This window comes from Oryza brachyantha, chromosome 1, assembly GCF_000231095.2.
Source record: "Oryza brachyantha chromosome 1, ObraRS2, whole genome shotgun sequence".
Taxonomy (NCBI): domain Eukaryota; kingdom Viridiplantae; phylum Streptophyta; class Magnoliopsida; order Poales; family Poaceae; genus Oryza; species Oryza brachyantha.
The window spans coordinates 16465138-16486698 of NC_023163.2; the positions used below are offsets into that span (position 1 = coordinate 16465138).

General features: G+C 40.3%; 2 protein-coding genes across 3 annotated transcripts; one reads left to right on the plus strand and one right to left on the minus strand.

Moving 5' to 3' along the window:
* Positions 1-3505: 3505 nt before the first annotated feature.
* Positions 3506-5966, minus strand: LOC102708951 (zealexin A1 synthase-like). Its single transcript, XM_006645958.3, has 2 exons — positions 5037-5966; positions 3506-4329 (listed from the first exon to the last, which is right to left on the minus strand). The coding sequence occupies exons 1-2, from the start codon at positions 5964-5966 to the stop codon at positions 3691-3693; spliced, it is 1569 nt and encodes a 522-aa protein (XP_006646021.2). The 3' UTR covers positions 3506-3690.
* A 9476-nt stretch (positions 5967-15442) lies between these two features.
* On the plus strand, positions 15443-20939 carry LOC102709233 (ATP-dependent zinc metalloprotease FTSH 4, mitochondrial). 2 transcript variants are annotated; one of them, XM_006645959.3, is made up of 7 exons: positions 15443-15664; positions 16242-16326; positions 16660-16920; positions 17950-18186; positions 18278-18402; positions 19166-19642; positions 19719-20939. In XM_006645959.3, the coding sequence occupies exons 1-7, from the start codon at positions 15638-15640 to the stop codon at positions 20628-20630; spliced, it is 2124 nt and encodes a 707-aa protein (XP_006646022.1). In that variant the 5' UTR covers positions 15443-15637; the 3' UTR covers positions 20631-20939. The 2 variants fall into 2 exon arrangements, with proteins under 2 accessions (XP_006646022.1, XP_015688310.1); XM_015832824.2 differs by having other exon boundaries at positions 17965-18186.
* Positions 20940-21561: the final 622 nt, after the last annotated feature.

The window sequence follows — 21561 nt, forward strand, 5'->3', positions numbered from 1 at the left end:
TGGGCGTCCCCTCCTCCTCTGTCCCTCTATTTATATGGCACTGGTGGGGCTCGGGGTAATCTCGAATTTGATACGGAGTATGATTCTACCGATCACCGAAACAAACTCATAATGTATCTCTTATTTTCTTGTCAGAGTAGGACACGGATTTCTTGTTTGAGTAGGAGTAGGACACGGTAGAAAAATCGGTTATGGTGGATTCCAAATTTCTTAAACCGGTCTCTATCTCTAATTTATTTTATCCAATGTCTAACCGAATAAATCAACCAACATAACGCATAGGGAAAATCACCAAACCAAAACAGACCATGCTTTCTCACAACATGGAGACCTCAAAAGTTCTCTAACTGCAGACCTGAGAACATCAGGATTTTTGTAAGATACGCTTCAATGATTATGAACCATCATTTATTGCTCTGAATCTAAACGATCTGATTTTATGTATTAGAAATTTTATAGGGATAAAATTAGAACTAAAATTTATGTGTCGATGTTTTGTATCAATAATAATATTAGAAATTTTGTAGGGGTAAAATTAGAACATCGTAAATGCTATGATGTCTGAAGTTGGTTATTGTCTGACCAATCTTTTGTGCACTGAGAAGAGCAATACTAAACCACTGTTATGGAGTAGTATCTTACCACCTTCGTTGACTGAGTTCAGATCACATTCAGAACGACAAAATTAGCATGTGTCCCTTGCAATATTGTCAAATTGTACACTAGATTTTCAGATATGAGATATATCTGCTTGCATGAGAGTGGCTGGGACATTCTTCCCATGTTAAGTTCATTTGTGCTAAACAAACACATTGGAGTGCGTATACTTTGTCAATGCTATACTTAACATGCCTAGAGACTTTGTATCGTAACATTTTACCCCATCTGTCCTCCAATAGAAGGGATCTAAATTTTGACTTTTGACCTTCAAATACAGTATCAGAGCAAGTTCAACAGTATAGCCAACTGCTAGCTCTAAATCATCTATAGTCAATCTAATAGTTAATTTATACAATAGTTAGCTACTACACTATTAATACTTGGTCTCATCTGTTATATACACATTGCCTCTGAGAGTCTGTACTACAGCTGGCTATAAATCTGTAGCCTGTTGCTCTCCTCTCTGCTCTCTTATCTTCTTAAAATATGCTTATAGTTGGCTTCTAGTCTGCTATCGTACCTGCTCTCATGTACTACTCACTGTGACATCAATTATTTCCCATTCAAGTTTCTATCAATTTTATCCGCAATCATCCTCTACTATCAATATCACCTAGGGTTATAGCTCTTTTGGTTTATTCTTAATTTCTTCAAAACAAATTAAAATATCTTAAATTAAGGACGGAGGTAGTACCTGGATAGAGCGTTCATAGTTGCATTTACCTTGAAGGACAAATGGACAATTCAGTTCGGTGTAGTAAGAGAAGTGAGTTGACTTCAAGCAGTGTAGTAGGATAATGATCCGTACAAGCTATGACTGCAACAAGCAACGGAAAGAAGGCCAGCAGAGCCGAGCAGTGCAGAGCTACAGACTACAATAATCATTTGAGAATGCATAATGATGCAGATAAGATTATAATACTACCACTCTACAAGAGATCTATTACTATATGACAAACTGACAATTAGGTAAACAAACTTCAGATTTTTCTTTTCAATTTGGCTATGTTCCCAAATTACTGTTTATTGGGTTTGTTTGGTTAACACACTCAATTGGACTGAGTTTACTATAATATTTTAGCTAACTTATCTAAGGTTTAATAACAAAACTAAACGTGAGACAAGTTTGCTACACTTTATTGTATTATTAATGTGTGGGTCCTATAAATCGAAGAGCAATCTTATCGTATGGTTCAAACCAAACATATAGCTAGACCAAACTTTGCTTAACTTTAGTTCTTAAAAGATGGCTTATCTAGTATTTGATCATTCGAATTTTTTTTCATGAAACCTTAGCACGCACCTGTGCCAACACCGTCCGTCCCCTACCTCCTGCCAATTTTAGATGCATGGCAACCACGCGCATCACGCCTGCACAGCAGCCCCTACCCCGGTGTCCAGACCCTCCATCCCATCCCATCTTTGAAAGCCGCCACATCGCTCGGCTACACCCCGAAGCCCCCACCAAGCTCATTAGGGCACCGCCCACACCACACTGGCAGTTAGTTCTTCCTTCCCTGCCACATAGCTGCACACCGCGTCAGTCTCCTCCCCTCATCACGACAACCCGATTGCCTCTATGTCATATACCGACGACTCGCCCAGACTCCATGTTGCCCTGAACCCTATCAGCCTATCAGCCCCTAGGTGCTCCACCGACTGATGCCGCAGTGCCCGCATTTTCTCCCCACCCCTGTGCCAGTACTCCTCCCTTGCATTCACACCGGTGCGGTAGTCAGAACGGCCGGGTCACCATCGTCGAGGCTTCCTTCTCTCCGTCCTTCAGCTTGTGCCACGCAAGCTCAGTTGTCGTCTATAAATCCAGCCAAGCTCCTCTTCTCCCCTACCTTCCTTCTGCCATGCCTTGCCTCCACCTCCACTCCCATCTGCCCTGCCCACCTCCATTCCTGAATCCAACGGCTCTGCCACTCCATCCTGACATCTACTTTCTTGTTCCCTCCCGTCATCGTAGTCTAGCCGCCAAATGCCCCCTCCCCCCACACTAGTTTTCCTAGAAGGAGACGGGATAAGGAGGTGAGGAGACAGGTAAGAGGAAGAGGACAAAGAAAGAAGAAGGAGAGAATGTAAGAAAAGAGAAAATAAAGAAAAGTGAGAGGAGAAAAAAAGAAAAAGAAAAGAGGGAGAAAAAAATGAGAAAAAAAGGGAAAATCAGAAAACGATATGTTGGGCCTGCTCCATTATTTTAATTCCCACTCATTTTCCTAAATTCATAAGAACTTCTTATATTCTTTCTATTCAACAAGTCTTTGACGAGAAATTTTCCCTTGATGTTATATCATTCCAAAGAAGTATTTCTCTCCTTCAAAGCAATTTCCGAAGCTCCACCCTATTTCCAATCCGCCCTTTTTGATCTTTAAAAATCTCTGAAAAAGTAATCCACCCCTCGGAACATCCCTTTTCCATTTAGGTCCCTCCTACTTTTCCGCTATATCTCTTATTAGTCTCATTTTGGTTTTTAGGTAGCGAATATCCCGAGCACCCGATGTGTGTCCGTGAGGACGAAGGCAGTACGTACACTTAACCAGCTAAGCCTCCTTGACCATTGCTTGCACATATATTTTTCTGTAATTATTTTGGTTGCATCCTTGTATGGGTAGCTTACACATTACTTACTGCTCGGTGACGATTTGCGCTCGATTTGCACATATATAAAAATTGTTTGTGCTATAGAATTCTGCATCTTTTCTTCTTGTCTTAACGAGTAAAACACTATTGTATTGCAGTGGTGACGAAGAGAGAAGCAAACATATATATACATATATTACATCGAGATACCGGTACCTCACAGTATTAAATTATTTCTTATCATTGGATCTAGCTGAGTAGGATAGGCACCGTTAGATCCAATGATCAGAAACGATTTGGTAATTGAGATACCAGTACCTCGAGATACTTTTTAGTGGACCGAAGCGAATCGCTAGCATATATGACGGTGATTATTGGTGATATACTTATATAATTAGCGTGATACATGACACAGCAACACAAGGCGCGCCGGCGGTGGATCGACTAGGCGCCGGGGACGGGAATGCGGAGCACGGGGCGGAGCAGGAGCTTGTTCTTCCGGCGCATGGTGACGCCGAACTCCTCCGTCATGTCCAGCTTGGTCGGGTCGGCGATGCCCGGCGCCTCCCAGTCGAAGTGGAAGAGCAGGCTGGCGATCGTCAGCTCCGTGTTGGCGAGCACCAGCGCCATCCCGGGGCACATCCGCCGCCCGGCGCCGAACGGCACGAACTCCATGTCGGCGCCCCTGAAGTCCAGCCCGGCGGCCGCCTCGCCGTCGCCGAACCGCTCCGGCAGGAACTCCTCGGCGGCGGGCCAGCACCGCTCGTCGCGGCTGAGCGCGAAGACGTTGACCAGCACCTGCGTGCCGCGCGGCACATCGTAGCCCAGCACCCGGCTCGGCTCCTGGCACTCGCGCGGGAGGAGCAGCGGCACCGGCGGATGCAGCCGGAGCGACTCCTTGATGACGAGCTGCAGGTACCGGAGCTCGCCGAGCGCGCGGCCCTCCGACACGGCGCCTGCGGCGGCGAAGGCGTCCCTCACCTCCGCTGTCGCCTTCGCCATCACCTTGGGGTTCCGAATCAGCTCCGCGAGCGTCCACTCCAGCAACGTCGCCGACGTGTCGCTGCCGCCGGCGAAGAGGTCCTGCACGCATGTGACATTTTGTGACCCAAAATTTTAAGCAGTTGCGTGAGCTGATCTTCCCGGGGAAATTAAAAAAAAAACAGATAGGAATTAAGTACATCCATGACCATATGCGTTCATTGTCGATAATATGTCACAGTGTCAAGCTCAATGTCAATAAAACCATTTACTGTTCATAAGAAATCGATCCATGCTTGTGGAAGTTGGTCACTTACAGCTTTATCGTTTGGCTTTTAACGAGCATTAGTGAAATCTCTTTAATAAAAATTAGGAAATAATTTATAAGTAAAAACGTGTATATAGGTGTTCCTAGCTATCTAAAAGGAAAGGAAGGGTCGATCACTTATTGATCAAACGTTTGTAAATTTTAATTTTATCAATCAAATCCAATCACTGTCATAGGATAATGATAATTTGAAGGTATACACGTAAGTCAAAAATCTCATACACGCCTTAATCACCCAAGCCTCCTATGTATTGCGCGCGTGTTTGACAGACAACAAAAAAATCAAACGTTCGATCAATAGCAAAAATGCAAAAATAAACTATGATGAACAAAAAATTCAAAACTAACGTTCTCTAAATATAAAATTCAATATTTAAATTTTAACTTATAATTCAATATTTAAATTTTAACTTATAAGTATAAGCAGGTCTCCCCGAAAAAAAAAAAAAAGTATAAGCAGGGTCGAATAGACGGGGCTTACCGCGACGAGGTAATGGATGGATTCCATGTCGAGCGGAACCTGGAGCTCGCCCTCCTTGTGTATCCTCAGGAGCACGTCGAGGAAGTCCTCCCTGCCGCCGCGAGGCTTCTCCAGGTGCTCCTGGATGATGCCGTCGACGATGCGGCGTATCTCGTCGACGCACCCCACGAACTTGCGCACCCCGCCGCTGAGGCGCGCGGCCAGGCGCGACGACGGCCACAGGTCCACCGGGTTGAACACGGTGGCGAGCTTGTTGGCGCGCTCGAGCTGGCGGAGGAACTCGTCGCGGTGCGCGCACCGGTCGCCGTCCCCGACCACCGTGCGCACGGTGGAGTTCGCCACGAGCCTTGTCAGCTCCGCCTGCATCTCCAACTCCACGCCTCGCTCGCCGGCGGCCAGCGCGCGCAGCCAGGCGGCGACCTCCTCCTCGCGGATGGAACGGAAGGAGGCGACGCGGCTGGCGCAGAGGAGCTCCGTGACGGCGACCTTCCGGAGCATGCGCCAGTAGTCGCCGTACGGCGCGAAGGACATGCTCCTCCCCTTCGTGGCCGCGCCCATGGAGCAGCTCAGCCGGCGCGTCGCGAACACCGCGTCGTTCGTCCGCAGCACCTCCTGCGCCGCCTCCGGGGACGAGATCACCACCGTGGGCACCTCGCCGAGCTGCAGCGCCATGACCGGCGCGCCGTGGCGGCGCGCCAGGTCGTGCATCGCGCGGTGCGGGGGCTTCCCCACCATGTGGTGCAGGCTGCCTATGACCGGCAGCTGCCACGGCCCGGGCGGCAGCCGTAGCCCGCCGCCGTGGCCGTCACGGGCAGTGTCCGACCGCCTCCGTCGACGGGCGAGGAGCACGGCGAGCAACGACACGACGGCCAAGCAAAGGTACAGGTAACTGCGAGACGACGCGTCTGCCATTTTTGCGTAAGTCGCCATGCTTGAGGTGCTAGTTTCTGGCTAGCAGTCAGTGTATTTATATGAATCTGCTGAGCAACTTGAACCTCTTAGGGTTGTTTAGATGGCGCTAAACTTTTTAGCCCCACGTCACATCGGATGTTTGGATACTAATTTAAAGTATTAAATATGGACTAATAAAAAAACTAATTTCATAAATGAGAGCTAATCCGTGAGACGAATTTTTTGAGTCTAATTAATCCATAATTAGCAAAGTTCATCACATACGCTAATTATGGGTTAATTAGGCTCATTAGATTCGTCTCGTGAATTAGTCCAAGATTATAGATGAATTTTATCTATAGACTACGTTTACTATTTTTAATAAGTGTCTAAATATCCGATGTGACTAGGGGCTAAAGTTTAGCCCTAGAAACAAACACACCCTTACTAACTTCGAATGGACGGAGTATACTTGATAGTGTGAATTTTCATTTGTATGGAAAAGCGGTTAGACTAAATAGGTTATGGCTAAAGTTTAGCCCTAGAAACAAACACACCCTTACTAACTTCGAATGGACGGAGTATACTTGATAGTGTGAATTTTCATTTGTATGGAAAAGCGGTTAGACTAAATAGGTTATACGTAGGAGTGGTAATGGGCCAACGCCGTTGGGTTTATTTCACACTCTATTTAATTCTTAAAATTTTTAGCTCAAAATTCTATATAATTTTATTTTCAATCTGTTTTAAACTAAACCCTTAAATTTTATAGACAAAATGTTTAGACCCATTACCATCCCGAGTTATATGAGTTCTTTTGTTAGATGATGATAAAAGATTATCTGATTTGTAATAACTATTTATGGTATAAATGGTGAAAGCAAGTAATATAAAGTTGAAAATTCTAATTTAGTAACGTGAGATGATTAACTTATATATATTTTTTTAAAAAAAATTGTATCGTTTAACCGTATAAAAAATATACGCGTGAAAATAGAGAAATAATATGATGAAAAGATCACAGTTCAAGTACTACAAGGATGACTTATCATGCTACAGTGGGATCCATGTGAGCTCAGTTCTATGTACAACAGCTAGCAAAAAGAGAAGGAAAAAAATCTATGTACGGTAGTGGTAAGAGGAGAAAGGGACAGGGTTTCACTTACCGTGGAACTCGCGAAAACCGTGGTACCACGTATCCGCGGATCCCGCACGGAAACCGTAAAAATCACGAAAACCTCAACAAATTTAAATCTAAAAATTTTGAATTTAAAATCTATGGTTATCACGCGGTTTTGACAGTAGTTTTGGCCGAAAACCGCAGCTGGTGTAATTTGATAATTAGGTACAAATTAATTTTGAAAAAAAACTATAAAAATACAAGAAAAATAGAAAACTAGTATGTAGTTATATTTGTGACATTTAGGACATGTTATATGGGAAAAAGAAAATTTTAACATGATTTTTATAAATTTTTGACAAATTTTGGCATCACAAGTATACTTGCAATCAAATATTACGTATAAAACTAATACATGTTTACAAACATGTGACTACATCAGTACATATATAATTTGTCTTAGTTTGGGTACTGGAAATTAACAAAAAACCTACAACAAAATATTACTAGCTATCTACGTCATAAATAGTTAACGCAATAAAAAATATGCCTGATGTATCAAGTATCAAGTATCAACTACATAGTTAACTAAGTGCTACAAACATTTAAATATGTGCCTCATGTATCAAATACTTAACTAGGTGCTATGAAGTGTGAACAATACCTTTTTTTTATTTTACCTAAGTATTTTTTGGTATTGGATTTTTATTCATTCGTAAATTTAGATTTTTCACAATTTTTTTCACGAAACATCATTGCAAATCAATCTCTACATCATATATTTTTTTACAAATTTCTGTAAATTTTTTTAATTTGGATCAAATTTGTGGATGGTTATCGCGGTATATTGAAGTCGTGTCCTGGCGGAGAGCGCGATTGCGGTAACCGTCACGGTTTTCGCGGTTTCTTTGACGTCGATTATTTTTAGTTTAGTTTTGACCCTTTATTTTATTACAAATATATAATTATAGTTATTTTATTATGATTTAATTTATTACTAAAGTAACTTAAGAATGATTTATAATTTGTATATTTGAATAAAAAATTAAATAAGATGAATGACCGAATATAAATCCAAAAGTAACCGTGTCAAATAAAAAAAATCCCGCGCTATAGGTACCGCAGACCGTTGGATATATGACGGATGGCTCAGATATTCTGCTACATTAAAAGATATATATCAAAGTCTCGGTAGAAATATGTGCCCCTCCGCAATACTGTAGATGAAACCGATCCACAAGAGAAGTCTTAGAGTGGGTGCAGCGGCGGTCTCTAAACTTGTGTGTATGTGTCATCTAGGTCCCTGAAATCTCAAAATGTATTTTTGGATCCTCGAACCTGTCCGGAGGTATCATATAGGTCTAAACGGGCTTCAACCCGCTCCATCCACAGACGTGGCATGCCACGGTGGCGCCTATGAGAAGGGAGAGAAAAGAATGAGAAGAAAAGAGAATGACATGTGGGACTCACATGGCACTACCAACATGTAGGCGCCACCGTGTCATGTCACGTCAGCGGATGGAGCGGGTCGGAGTTCGTTTGGAGCTATTTGACACACCTAGACAAGTTCGGGGACTCAAAAATTCATTTTGAAAGTTCAAGAACCAAGATAACACATGCACATAAATTTAGAGACCGTTGAGAGACCGTTGGTGCATTTCACTCGAAGTTTTATATAGCTGGACGAGAAATAAATGATGAATAGTGTTTTGTGGTTGATAGAGGATAGATAGCAGTTTGTCCAAAGAATTACTAAATATATCGTGATAAATGGTACTAAATCTTGTACTACTGCATATGCATTAATTGCTGTCTTCTTCGTCCTACATTTTGTTAGAAGCATGGGTGTGTCTATATATATTATATATATGTATTGGATCCAGGGACTTTTTTTCAAGTCTCTTATCACATCAGATATTTAGATATTAATTATGAGTATTAAATATGAACCGATAACAATACTAATTGCATAATTAAAGACTATTTCATTAAACAATTTTTTTAAACCTGATTAAGACACGATTAGCAAATGTTTACGATAGCATCACATTTGCTAATTATGGACTAATTAGGCTCAATAGATTCGTCTCGTGAAATAGTCAGAATATGAGGTGAGTTTTAATAATAGTCTATATTTAATACTTTTAATTAGTATCCAAATATTCAATATGACAAAGACTAGAAAAAGTTAAGAGAAAACAAACATGCCCTACGTACACATCATACACACACACACACACACACATATATATATATATATATATATATATATATATATATATATATATATATAAAAGATGATTACTTCATAACGAATTAAATGAGCTTACAAATGGTTTTCACTTTCGAAAACCCCAAAACCCAAAGGGAGATAAAAATAAGTTTTTATTACCTTAGAAAGCTTATGTTGTTGAACTTGCTCCAATATACTTAGCAAGGGAGACTTCTTAATAGCATAATACTACTCACGATGCAGTGTACAACACAGTGGGACTTGGTCGTGCCGTGCTCGGCACGACCCAACCCATCGTGCTGTTAACATCAAAATTTGGTAAATTTTTGTATTGGATTCGGATAAGGAAAGGTGCAACCGCTGATAGATATTTTATCCGGAAGAGTTCGAATTCAATAGTGAATCGTGAAGATTAAGCCTTGGCGGCGTAAATTTATCTATTAATTAGAGTTAGTTAGAATTTATCTCTAAGAGAGCTAGAGTCCGATCGAGACTTGTTTGTTTTCTTTCATCTATTAGAAACCGTGTGTCGTGTTAGAGATAGAATTTGTTATTTCTTTTTATCTATAAGGAGTTGTGTGCGACATTGACTAGTATTCACCCGAGGGTATAAATATGTGTGCCCGGGTTGTAAATCATCGACACGTCAATTAGATCAACTACTTTCAGCGCATCACCACCCTCCTAACCGAGGTTTCAACTCCGGCGGAACTTGGCACCTGACGCGGGGCTGCATCGTCTTGATCTCCGGCGGAGGGGTAAGTCCTACGTTCCACCGGCCCATGGTAATCGCATCGGCTAGATTAGGACTGTCTCGGTTCGGTTCGATCTTCTAATTTGGTTGTGCGATTGCTAGTTATTGTATCATTTTCAGCTTGAGTTACTTTTGTATCTTGTGTTGATCTGGTCGACCACTTTGGCTGATTTACGTCGATTTGATATTTGCTGTTTTTTGACATATTCAATTTAGTATTGTCTCGGTTCGGTCCGATCTAGTAGATTACATTTATTAAATGGTTTATATCAAATCGATGTATTTTGTTCATTGTTTTATCGGAGTACCAACCGATAAGTTATCAGTCATCGGCTCATTGGCTTGATAGCAATCTAGATCTGTTTAGTATCTAGTCTGACGTTGCTAGGCATAATCTTGAACTGTCTCGGTTAGGTCCGATCTTTTATGATTATTCTTAGCGTTAGATAATTTATAGATCTTGGTTGTTCGTCCGTCCTCTATAGCCGATGATTTTTGCCTATCTACATGCTTCTCATATTTACATCAATAGAGTAGCTGATCGTCTTACTGTGTTACTTTTACACCAATCGGCTTGATCTAGTTAGATCGACAGTTATTTATGTTGGTTAGATCGACAGTTATTTATGTTGCATCGGCTTATGAAAATTACACGCAAGTTGGGTTTAGTCGATCGCAGCAAACGATTCATTGTTTATTCTAAGTAATTCGTCAGTTTATTTATTAGCCTTATCGATCTCCCTGTTTCCTATAATTATATCGTGCTCGACTGCATACTATCTTGGTTAAGTCTGACCTATGTATGTTTGGTTTGATCTAGTTACAGGGGCTCGTCCGATCGACTAAAATTAATAACCTGACGGATTACGTTGGTTTAATATTTAACTCAAGTCTAATTTTATCAAGTCTCTAGCCGATCCAAACTTTTTACAACTGATCGTTCATCCTAACGGCTAAACGCTGCTACACCAATATCCGATCGGCTGGATATTTAGTCACATATTGTCTCGATAGCCGATCGGCTTCTTTTACTGTTTATCTTGTCAATTACAAGATTAAACTGACTGGCAGCATGCCCGCGCACCTTTTAAGAATTTAGATCTGCGTTGGAGATATCTAAGATTGACTCCCAGGCTTACGTGTGTGACAGTTGTTACTATATTTAGCGTCAACATGTGCTTCGTTCCAAATTTAGTCATGGCGTCCCAGCCTGACTTGCTCACTGTGTCGACACGTCGAGGGTGACGCCCCTGCCCAAGCACGGCCCAAAAGCATGTCGTGTCTGTTTGGGTCGTGTTGGCCCAAGCACAGCCCAGTACAGGTTGTCTGGTTTGTTGTCGTGTTGTCATGTCATATTACAGTGGCCCATGCGTCAAAGGCATTAAGTCACCAACGTTGTGTTGCGTCGAAGCACTGAACTAAAAGAATTGCCCGATCGACAAAGTGGTCGCGTCCATGTGAGTGCATGACAATGTGTGTGAAATAGACATGTGAGTGCGTGACAATGTCCGTGAAACAGACATGTCGTGTCCGTGAAAATCAAACTATTGTGGAAGCACAGTTCAGGAAGAAAATCGGCCTGGCGTGAATGTTCCGTGCCTCTTTTGGGCCGTGTCGGTCTAAGCACAGCCCAATCGTGACGTGTCGTGCCGCCCAACGTGCTTGTGTTTTAGGCCCAATCCCGACCCATGGTCATGCAATGCTAGCTCTACCCAATTCGTATTGGGCCATGCCGTGCTTTCTATTATGCCAGGCCAGGCTACCGTGCCTTGGGTCGGCCCATGAAAACAGGACCCAACTCCCACCTTCGTGTGCTTATGAACTCTCGTTGTGTTCTCGTTTCTCCATGATCTTCTTAGCATGACACATTCTCCTTTATAGACGCCGGAGGAGAATGCTCATCAGGCTACAATCAGCAGACACAAGATGGCATAGCTTCTTTCCATTTCCAGGGGCATCCTTGATTCTGCTAGAATTGAGACATTTTTTACGTGTATGTCTCTTTTTTTGTTGAAAATAGTATTTTTTATGGTTTTCTCGGCAATGATATGTTATTCACCAAAAGTATTGTTGGATTGATTATTAGCAGGCTATAGGTTAGGGCTTGCCACGTCTGAATGATTGATAATTCTTTATCAATTAAGCATCTGCTATATATTATATTTGCTTTGAGTAGTTACCACTCAGGTTATACTGGCAAGTACCGTCCATCACCTTGTTGTAATCATTGGCTTGTGGGAAGTTAGGACACCCCTTGTGCTATTTTTCCAGATTCAACCTTTCCTATGGTTCATTATTTATAATATAACCATATTTTATTTGTTCGTGTCCACTGGCATGTTGTTATTTTAGTGCTAAATATTGATATTAGTTATCAAGCATCATCATTTATGAATCCAAAAAGTTGCCCATTCAGGTTGTTTTGTCATCTAGGGCAGTGTTATTCTCTCCTTCTTGCTCACCTAGATTCACTTGTTTTTCGTGTGCACATTTTTCAAACTGCTAACGAGGTGTTTTTATGAAAGATTTCTATAGAAAAGTTGCTTTAAAATCATATTAATCTATTTTTTATTTTTTATAACTAATAATTAATTAATCATGTAATAATTTATTACTATATTTTCACGTCAGATAACAAATCTTCGGCCGAACGCGGCCTAATTGCATGTTCTTAACCACTTGATCATGACTGGCAAATGAAAAGATAATGATATGAATTAACATTTTCCTTCCTCTAGTCTAAAAATGTATATCTTTAACTTATATTTTTTTAATATATATATATATACTATTTTAAGAGTTTAAAAAATATATGCCCAAAAATAGAGGAATAATTTGGCAAAAAGAACACCGCTCAAGTACTACAATAAAGTATGACTTAGCACCTTACAATGGGATCCATGTTAGCTCAATTCTATGTGCAACAGTAGAAAAAAGAAAAAAAAATCTGTGTAGGGTAGTGAGGAGGGAAGAAAGGATGTATCAACAATACAACATGCTACCGTATGGAGCTACAGAAGGATCCATTAAAGGGATTAGGATTGGATCGTCTTTTTTTTATTTAACACTATTTATTTTTAGTCTATTTTTGACTCTTTATCTTATTAAAAATTTATATAATTATAATTTATTTTGTTGTGATTTGATTTATTAATAAAGAAATTTAAGAATAATTTATAATTATGTATATTTAAAAAATTTGAACAAAACAAACAATATAATATAATCCAAAAGATAACTGCATCGAATAAATAATAGGACAGAATACATGACACTGTGGGACTATAGACCGTTGGATGTGTGACGGATGGTTCAGATATTCTGCTACAGAAAAAAAGGACACTATAGAGTAAAGTCTCGGTAGAAATATGTGCTCCTCCGCATTGCTGTAGATGAAACCGATCCAAAAGGGAAGTTTCATGTAGCTGTAGCACGAGAAAAAAATGGCGAATAGTGTTTTGTGGTTGGATAGAGGATAAATAGCAGTTTGTCCAAAGAATTAATTACTAAATGATATCGTAATAAATGATAACCAATAAATCTTGTAGTAAGCTAACTACTGTGCATTAATTGCTCTCTTCTTCGTCTTACAACTTGTTAGAAGCATGAGTGTGTGTATATATATAGAAAATCTGCTCCATACCATTGAGTTTGTATCGATTCAACGATCTGCCTTTGTCGAATTCTAAGATATATTCTCGGTTAGCAGTTTTCTCTACAATATACCCTTGGATCCTATGCATTTGTAATAAATGTCCAAAATATCCTTTAGACATACATGATTGACTATTAATTTATCATGTTAGAAGATCGAGAAAATTATAAAAATTTTGTCTAGCATCCTAACAAATCATTATATCATTATACTTTGTGGGTATGTTCTAAGATCGAGAAAATATTTTTCCAAAAAATAAAATATGAAAAATAATCTTAAAATATACCCAAAAACTATAATGATTTGTTAGGATGCTAGACAAAAAAATTTCATAATTTTCTCAATCTTCTAACATGATAAATTAATAGTCAATCTTGTATGTCTAAAAGGCATTTTGGATATTTATTACAAATACATAGGCTCCAAGGGTATATTATAGAGAAAACTACTAACCGAGATTATATCTTAAAACTCGACAAAGTCAATGATAGATCATTTAATCGATGCAAACTCAATAGTATGGAGTAGATTTTCTCATATATATATATATACACATATGTATCGACGTTGTTTATATATAGAGAGAGTAGTTACGGTGAGTTGTAACTCACGGGCTGCTCCGTGAGACGGGGTCCAAAAACATATCAAATCACCTCTAAATTTCGATTTATATGGCTCACTAGATTTTTTTATCAAAATCTTGTAGCACGCAAAAATTTATATATATATACACACACTATACAACGCTACATAATACACAACGCGTGACACACCTCAACCAACTCAGGCCCCACACCACCCACCAATCGAGCAACCATCCCGCTTATACAAGATGCAGTTAAATTTTAACTATTTGAATTACTTACGGGGTGCTCTGAATAAAGTGAGTTAAGTTTTGACTCTTTTCAATCAAATTTTAACTTACTGAAGCACAAATACAAGCCAGTGAACACGAGTTAATTTTTAACTCCACACTCTGTGTCTTTTGTTATGCAAGATGAATGTATATATTTTTACTATTACCGATGGGGGTGACAAACTTTATATTATGCAACGTGATAAGTTGATGGTCTATCGTATTATGAGGTTTTCTGCTTACTTGATGTTTTTCAGCTATGTTTATAAACAAACACGGTAGGGACAGGTATAAGTTATTTTTAACTCAAACATGCTGCCAAGTTTTTGGTCATCATTGACTATAGTTAACAAATAATTATCTTACACAACAGTTAAACATTGATGAAAAAACTAATTGTGCAGTTAGAGAAGAAATCATGAGACAAATCGGTTGAGCCTACTTAGTTCATAATTAGCCATAAGTACTAACAGAAACCCACATATGCTAACGGCAGATTAATTAGGCTGAAAAGATTCATCTTGCGGTTTCCAGTCGAGCTATGAAATTCATTTTTTTTATACGTGTCCGAAAACCCCTTTCTGATATTTAGTCAAACATCCAACGAGACACTCAAAAATTTTCTTTTCACGAACTAAACAGTAACAGTGCCTTTGTCAAGTAAAGCACACTAAAATGATGTTTCCAGTACTATCTAGCTAGAAAACACGAGACGCTCTTAGACGTTGGAAGAGCGAGGCACTGCTTCCGGCGAAGGGAGGAGGAAGGCCGGAAGGGCTCGCCGCCGGCGAACTGACCGTTGATAGGATCGCGGCTTGTTGGGCTGGGCTTTCCGGCCCACTATCCTCAAAACCATTTTTTTATTCTTTATTTCCCTGAGAAGAAGAAGAAGCCTAGAAAGGCTAGAACCCTTCTCGTCTCCCGCATTCCTCCTCGGCGACGGCGGATTTCTCGCCTCCGCCGCTCCGACCGTTCGCTCGTTTGCCCCCCGCGGTAGGCCTAGACTCCTCCCTCCGACCCGCTGGTGCTTGGTTGGGAGTTGGGGATCTCGCGGAAGAGACGGCGGCGGATTAGGGCTTGCTGCCCCCATCCATGGCGTGGCGCCGCGTTCTTTCGCAGGTGCGTTCCTCCGAACCGTACCTCCTCGGGGGATCGATCTTGGGCCGATGGGCGGGGGGTTTAGGTGTGGTTTGACGGCTTCCTGCTGGAGTAGTGATCTTGGGAAATAGTGTTTCACGCGGCTGCCTATGATTATAATGCTCCGGAATGCTGCATTGCTCTGCGCGATTAGGTTTGATGCTCTTTGACCTAGCTAGTGTGATCATGTTTATGTCGGGTTCATGAGGTTTTAGACTAATCGGTTAAAATTAGAAATACCTCCTCGATTCATGTCATGTTTCTCTATTTCTTTTATGTCTGAATATCGTGAGGATTTCCGTGACAACCTATGTGAGATCTCTACATTTAAGTTCAGGAGCCCATATGCTGTTTGTTAGGAGTAGCTTGTAGGGCATGTGTTTTGTGGAAGTTAATTTCGGCGTATAAAGACCAGGGAACTGTAGTTAAATACGGATAGGTGCTGCGATGATTTGCTTTATTCCACTATTTTTTTTCTGTTATTCTTGTTATTATATGCATTTATCTACATATATACAATGGTTTATGTAACACAAGGTCTTTCTTTTCTTCATCAAAGCTTGCGAAGAATCGACCGGCATCCACAATCTACAATGAACTGATAACCTCCAACCCTTCGTGGATTCTTAGAGGTGCTGTCAAAGGTGATTCTTTGTATAATACTTCAGCTCAACCATTTTAGTCATGCAGTAGCTGTTATGCAATGGCAACCTTCTAAAATTGCGACACGCTAGAGGTTATGTCTAATGTGAATAGCTGGCATCTATTCTTCCATGTACTAAACATATGCCTAGATAAATTGGTGTATTCATCCTTTTTTCCCTTTTGCTGGAGCTTCCATAAAAGCTATCCGAATGACTCAAAATTACTTTTATAATTTATTATAATGTTTTCTTGTATGCAGCGCCACCATTTCCATTTATGCATGTTGTGGAAGAATTTCTTTGCATTTCTTTATTGAGTTATGCTTAATGCAGGTGGCACACTTAAAAACTTACATGAGAGGTATCAATCAAGCTTTGTCGGTAGCTTGGCACGCAGGGTGCAAAACCTGGATGCACCAAGTGAAGCTTCTCTGCTGAAAGAAATATACAGAAGTGACCCAGAACGTGTCATACAAATATTTGAAAGCCAACCATGGTTGCACTCCAATCATTTAGCACTTTCAGAGTATGTGAAAGCTCTTGTGAAGGTTGATAGGCTGGATGACAGCACCTTGCTTAAAACACTACGGAGAGGTACCATTATCCACAAACACCTTATCTATTTCACGGCTATGAAGCATTGCATCTGCTACTTTTGTGTGGGCTATGTTAATTTCCCTTTTTAAAGAGTGAAGAGGATTTTATCAGTTTGTCAAACAATTGCATTTAATAGTTCTAACTAACAAGTTATTTTGTGGGTGTGTTTTATTACTAGTATAATCTTTCAGTTTGAGTAGTACAAGGGAATTACAAGATATTACAGCACTAAACAATTATTTTTATGGTAGCATATAGGTGTCGCATCGAAACCTTCATTGCCTATGGTAGTTCTGGTCATGTAGTGGAATTTGTATGTCTACATGCCCGTGGAAGGAAAGTACAACTTATTAAAGCATATAACAAATTCAAAGATATTCACTATAACACATTCATATATATTTTTCCTTGAAGAATTCATCATATTCTACTTTAGTTCCCATTGCTTTTGTTTTCCCTCAAAATTTAACTTGTACTACCTCCATCCCATAATGTAAAGGATCTAGGAATTGAAATCTTTCCCCGAATATAATTGATTCTAGGGTACTACTTGTCCCATCACAACCATCCCTCATTTAATATTTCCCAATCTTATTCCAACATCTTTCCACTCACCACTTAATCCCATTTCATGAGGGGCATTATAGTTTTTTCCCTTCCTCCTTAATCTCTTCAAAAAAAACCTGGTTGGCTAGGATCCCTTGTATTATGGGCTGGATAGAGTAGCTCTCCATGGCCCTGTAGTATCTTAATTTTCTGTCATGGGGTTTTTTTATACTGGTGGTATAAATCATAATCTCTAGCTACATGATCTGTGGTTAGCATCGCACTCCTATTTTCTATTTTATTCTCTTCTCCAGTTTAGGTTCAGTGAAACCTATTTGCTGTTCAGGCTGAAGCAACGATTTTTGTATGCCATTGACTAAACTACTTTTACTTTTAAGCCTGGCTACATTTCCTTCAGTTAGTAATGGTGGCTATTTGATTGAACTGGCATAATACTCTGTCAATATATCATCTATACAGGCATGGCTATTTCAGGAGGAGAAGAAGAAAGCCTTGGTAGCTCTTTTGCCTTAAAGAGTGCTGGTCAAGCAACAAAAGATGGAATACTTGGCACCGCAAACGCACCCATTCACATGGTTACATCAGAAACTGGTCATTTTAAGGAGCAGCTTTGGCGTACCTTTCGAAGCCTTGCACTAACTTTCCTTGTAATTTCGGGCATTGGTGCTCTTATTGAGGATAGAGGAATAAGCAAAGGTTTCGTTTTCTGAAAGATCTGAATGACTAATTCTCTATATCTTTACTGGACTTATTTGTTGTATAATTCTGATTGATAAAATTTGTGTAGGTCTTGGTCTAAGTCAAGAAGTTCAGCCAGTCATGGATTCTAAAACGAAATTTAGTGATGTAAAGGGTGTTGATGAAGCCAAAGCTGAACTTGAGGAAATAGTTCACTATCTTCGAGATCCCAAGGTATTTTTTTTTTCTGAAACACTGGCCATGAAAGTCGGTAAAATATTTATGGCTTCTTGGATGCAGATTTATTACAATTTATACGATGTTTCCTAGAGGGTATATATTTTCTCGCTTCACAATGGTTTTACCAGTTACTTATTTTGGTAAAACAAACATTAATATGAGTAAATTTCACAAAAAAAACACATGTTTATAGTCCCAAGTTGCAGAAACCACTGTAGGTTTAACGCTTGGCTCTTAACCACAACAAATATGGTACTGGAGTTTCATAAAACCAAGTTATAACAAATTTAGCTAGTTTTGCACGTGTGGTCAGTCTGCAAGCCGACATGGATTATTTATTCCATGCTATGATGCAAATTTTTTCCATGCTATGATGTAAAATGTTCAGCAAATGATTTATATAAAATGTTGTTTTGCTGAATCTTGAGGTGTTGATTTTGTTGATAGTGTCAATGTCTTGGTCCATTCAAAACCTTTGCTTGAATTTGTTGATAGTGTTCAGCTTTTTTATCCTATTTTCTGGATCCCATTACTTTGACTTGGAATTATCAAGTGCATGCATTTTTCAATTGCTTTCTTAAATCTGTGCTTCATGATTTAGATCATATGTGTGGACTTAACATCGTGGTTTGTCAGAGTTACAGAGATATCTGTTATGCACAGTTTGAGTGCACATATGATCTATGAATTCACAACTGTTTTTGCCATATGCTTGTGCTATGTGTTCAGAAATCACAAGCTGCCTCCTCTTTTTCAGCGTTTTACACATCTTGGTGGAAAACTGCCAAAAGGTGTCTTGCTGGTTGGCCCTCCTGGAACTGGGAAGACCATGTTAGCGAGGGCTGTTGCTGGGGAAGCTGGTGTTCCCTTCTTTTCATGCAGCGGTAGTGAGTTTGAGGAGATGTTTGTAGGTGTAGGAGCTAGAAGAGTCAGAGACCTTTTTGCTGCAGCTAAAAAACGATCTCCCTGTATCATATTCATGGATGAAATTGATGCGATCGGTGGGAGCAGAAATCCAAAGGATCAACAGTACATGAGGATGACCTTGAACCAGTTGCTTGTTGAGCTGGATGGCTTTAAGCAGAATGAGGGAATAATTGTCATCGCCGCAACCAACTTTCCTGAGTCCCTTGATAAAGCACTAGTTAGACCTGGGCGCTTGGACCGGCATATTGTTGTTCCAAATCCAGATGTTGAAGGCCGGCGGCAAATCCTAGAGTCCCATATGTTGAAGGTAATTCTTGAGAATTTTTGATATCATGTTGTCCAGATTAAAATGTAATGCCTTATCCTTATACACATGATTGCAGGTCTTAAAGGGTGATAATGTGGATTTGATGATCATTGCCAGGGGAACACCTGGATTCTCAGGTGCCGATCTAGCTAACTTGGTAAATGTGGCTGCTCTTAAGGCTGCCATGGATGGAGCAAAAGCTGTTACAATGGATGATCTGGAGTATGCCAAGGACCGCATCACGATGGGCAGTGAGCGCAAGTCAGCAATTCTCTCTGATGAATGCAGGAAAATGACCGCGTACCATGAAGGAGGGCATGCCCTTGTTGCCATACACACTGAAGGTGCTCGCCCTGTCCACAAAGCCACCATAGTGCCCAGGGGAATGTCACTTGGAATGGTGTCCCAACTCCCAGAAAAAGATGAGACAAGCTTTTCACGGAAACAGATGCTGGCATGTCTGGATGTCCTCATGGCAGGACGGGTGGCGGAGGAGCTTATTTTTGGGGATAGCGAGGTAACATCTGGTCCTTCATCCGATTACCAGCAGGCAACTAAAATGGCAAGAGCAATGGTTACCAAATACGGTATGAGCAAGCAGCTTGGCTTTGTCTCTTACAACTATGAGGATGATGGAAAGAGCATGAGCACAGAAACAAGACTTCTGATTGAGCAGGAGGTGAAGAGTTTGCTGGAGAATGCCTATAACAATGCAAAGACTATTCTCGTGGAACGGAGCAAGGAGCACCATGTTCTAGCCAAAGCACTTCTTGAGCACGAGACTCTCACCGGAGCACAAATAAAGAAAATCTTGGCCCAAGCAAATAACAAGCAGGCGCAGGAGCATGCTGCTGAAGCTCCACAGAAGACGCCGGCTGCACCGTCGTCTCCAGCTTCATCGGCTGCAGCAGCGGCGGCGACGGCGGCAGCTGCTGCAGCACAGCAAGCTGCAGCGAAAGCCAAGGGGGTTGCTGGTATCGGATCTTAAGCTGCTACCATCACCAAGATAACTTAGGAGTAGTAGTACAATCTAAAGTAGCTAATGTTGGAGATTCATCAAATGTGTGCTCACTTGCTCTTGTGCGCAAGATTGCTTTTGGGTATGTTCTGACCAGGTCAGAGCTGTTTTGCTGGGGACCTTGTCTTCCAGTCAGGGGCCTATCTAGTGTTGATATATTGTACTGTAATAATTTGATAGCTAACCGTAGTCTGGTATCATTTAAATCTATGGAACAATCGTTCTTACCATTGTTTTGATGTCTAATATTGATTTTGCCTCTACCTTTTAGGGTTTTCATTTCTTTTCACCTGGTTTTTGAATTGAAGCCATATTTTACCCCTCTTTTGAATGGACAATAGTAACCGGCGTTAAGTTGTCGATAAAAGTATCTTTTTATCCTTACTTGGAATTTCTTTAACCTTGTTTATTTCATGAATTGTATTTTTTTCCCTCCACCAGTACATCTTTGTTGTAGAAATAAATAGGTATAAAAACGAAAATTCTAAGTAAGGCTAAAAGTCACTTTTATCGATATATTGTTATCCGTTCAAAAGAGAAACAAACTATGGCTTCAGTTTTAAAAAAAAACAGAAAAAACAGAGGCAAAATTGAAAGCGCTTAAAATCAAACATCAAAATAGGGATAAGAATAAAATTGCCCCTTTATTTATCTGTCTACGGAACTGACTGTTGACGATTACAAACAGAATTAGGTATGACACAAGGACAAGCTGCTAAGCATAACGCGGATTTAAATTTTATAACTCAATTGGAGTCGATTTTAGGGTTATTTGCAGCCTAGTTTATTTTATAGTATTATTTTTAAATCGTTAAGGATGCATATGGAAAAGTTTTTACCTAGAGACTAATTTTTGATCGCTAATAAGCCTCAAGCCTTGTATCAAGTATAAAATAAGCGA

What these genes read in the sequence shown, in the direction of transcription:
- LOC102708951 (XM_006645958.3), bottom strand. Translation starts at nt 5,966, where the DNA reads ATGGCGACTTACGCAAAAATGGCAGACGCGTCGTCTCGCAGTTACCTG. An exon ending in CCATCCATTACCTCGTCGCG is followed by an intron (nt 4,330 to 5,036) that starts GTAAGCCCCGTC and finishes ACATGCGTGCAG; the next exon opens with GACCTCTTCGCCGGCGGCAG.
- LOC102709233 (XM_006645959.3), top strand. Translation starts at nt 15,638, where the DNA reads ATGGCGTGGCGCCGCGTTCTTTCGCAG. An exon ending in GGCGCCGCGTTCTTTCGCAG is followed by an intron (nt 15,665 to 16,241) that starts GTGCGTTCCTCC and finishes TCTTCATCAAAG; the next exon opens with CTTGCGAAGAATCGACCGGC. An exon ending in TCTTAGAGGTGCTGTCAAAG is followed by an intron (nt 16,327 to 16,659) that starts GTGATTCTTTGT and finishes TGCTTAATGCAG; the next exon opens with GTGGCACACTTAAAAACTTA.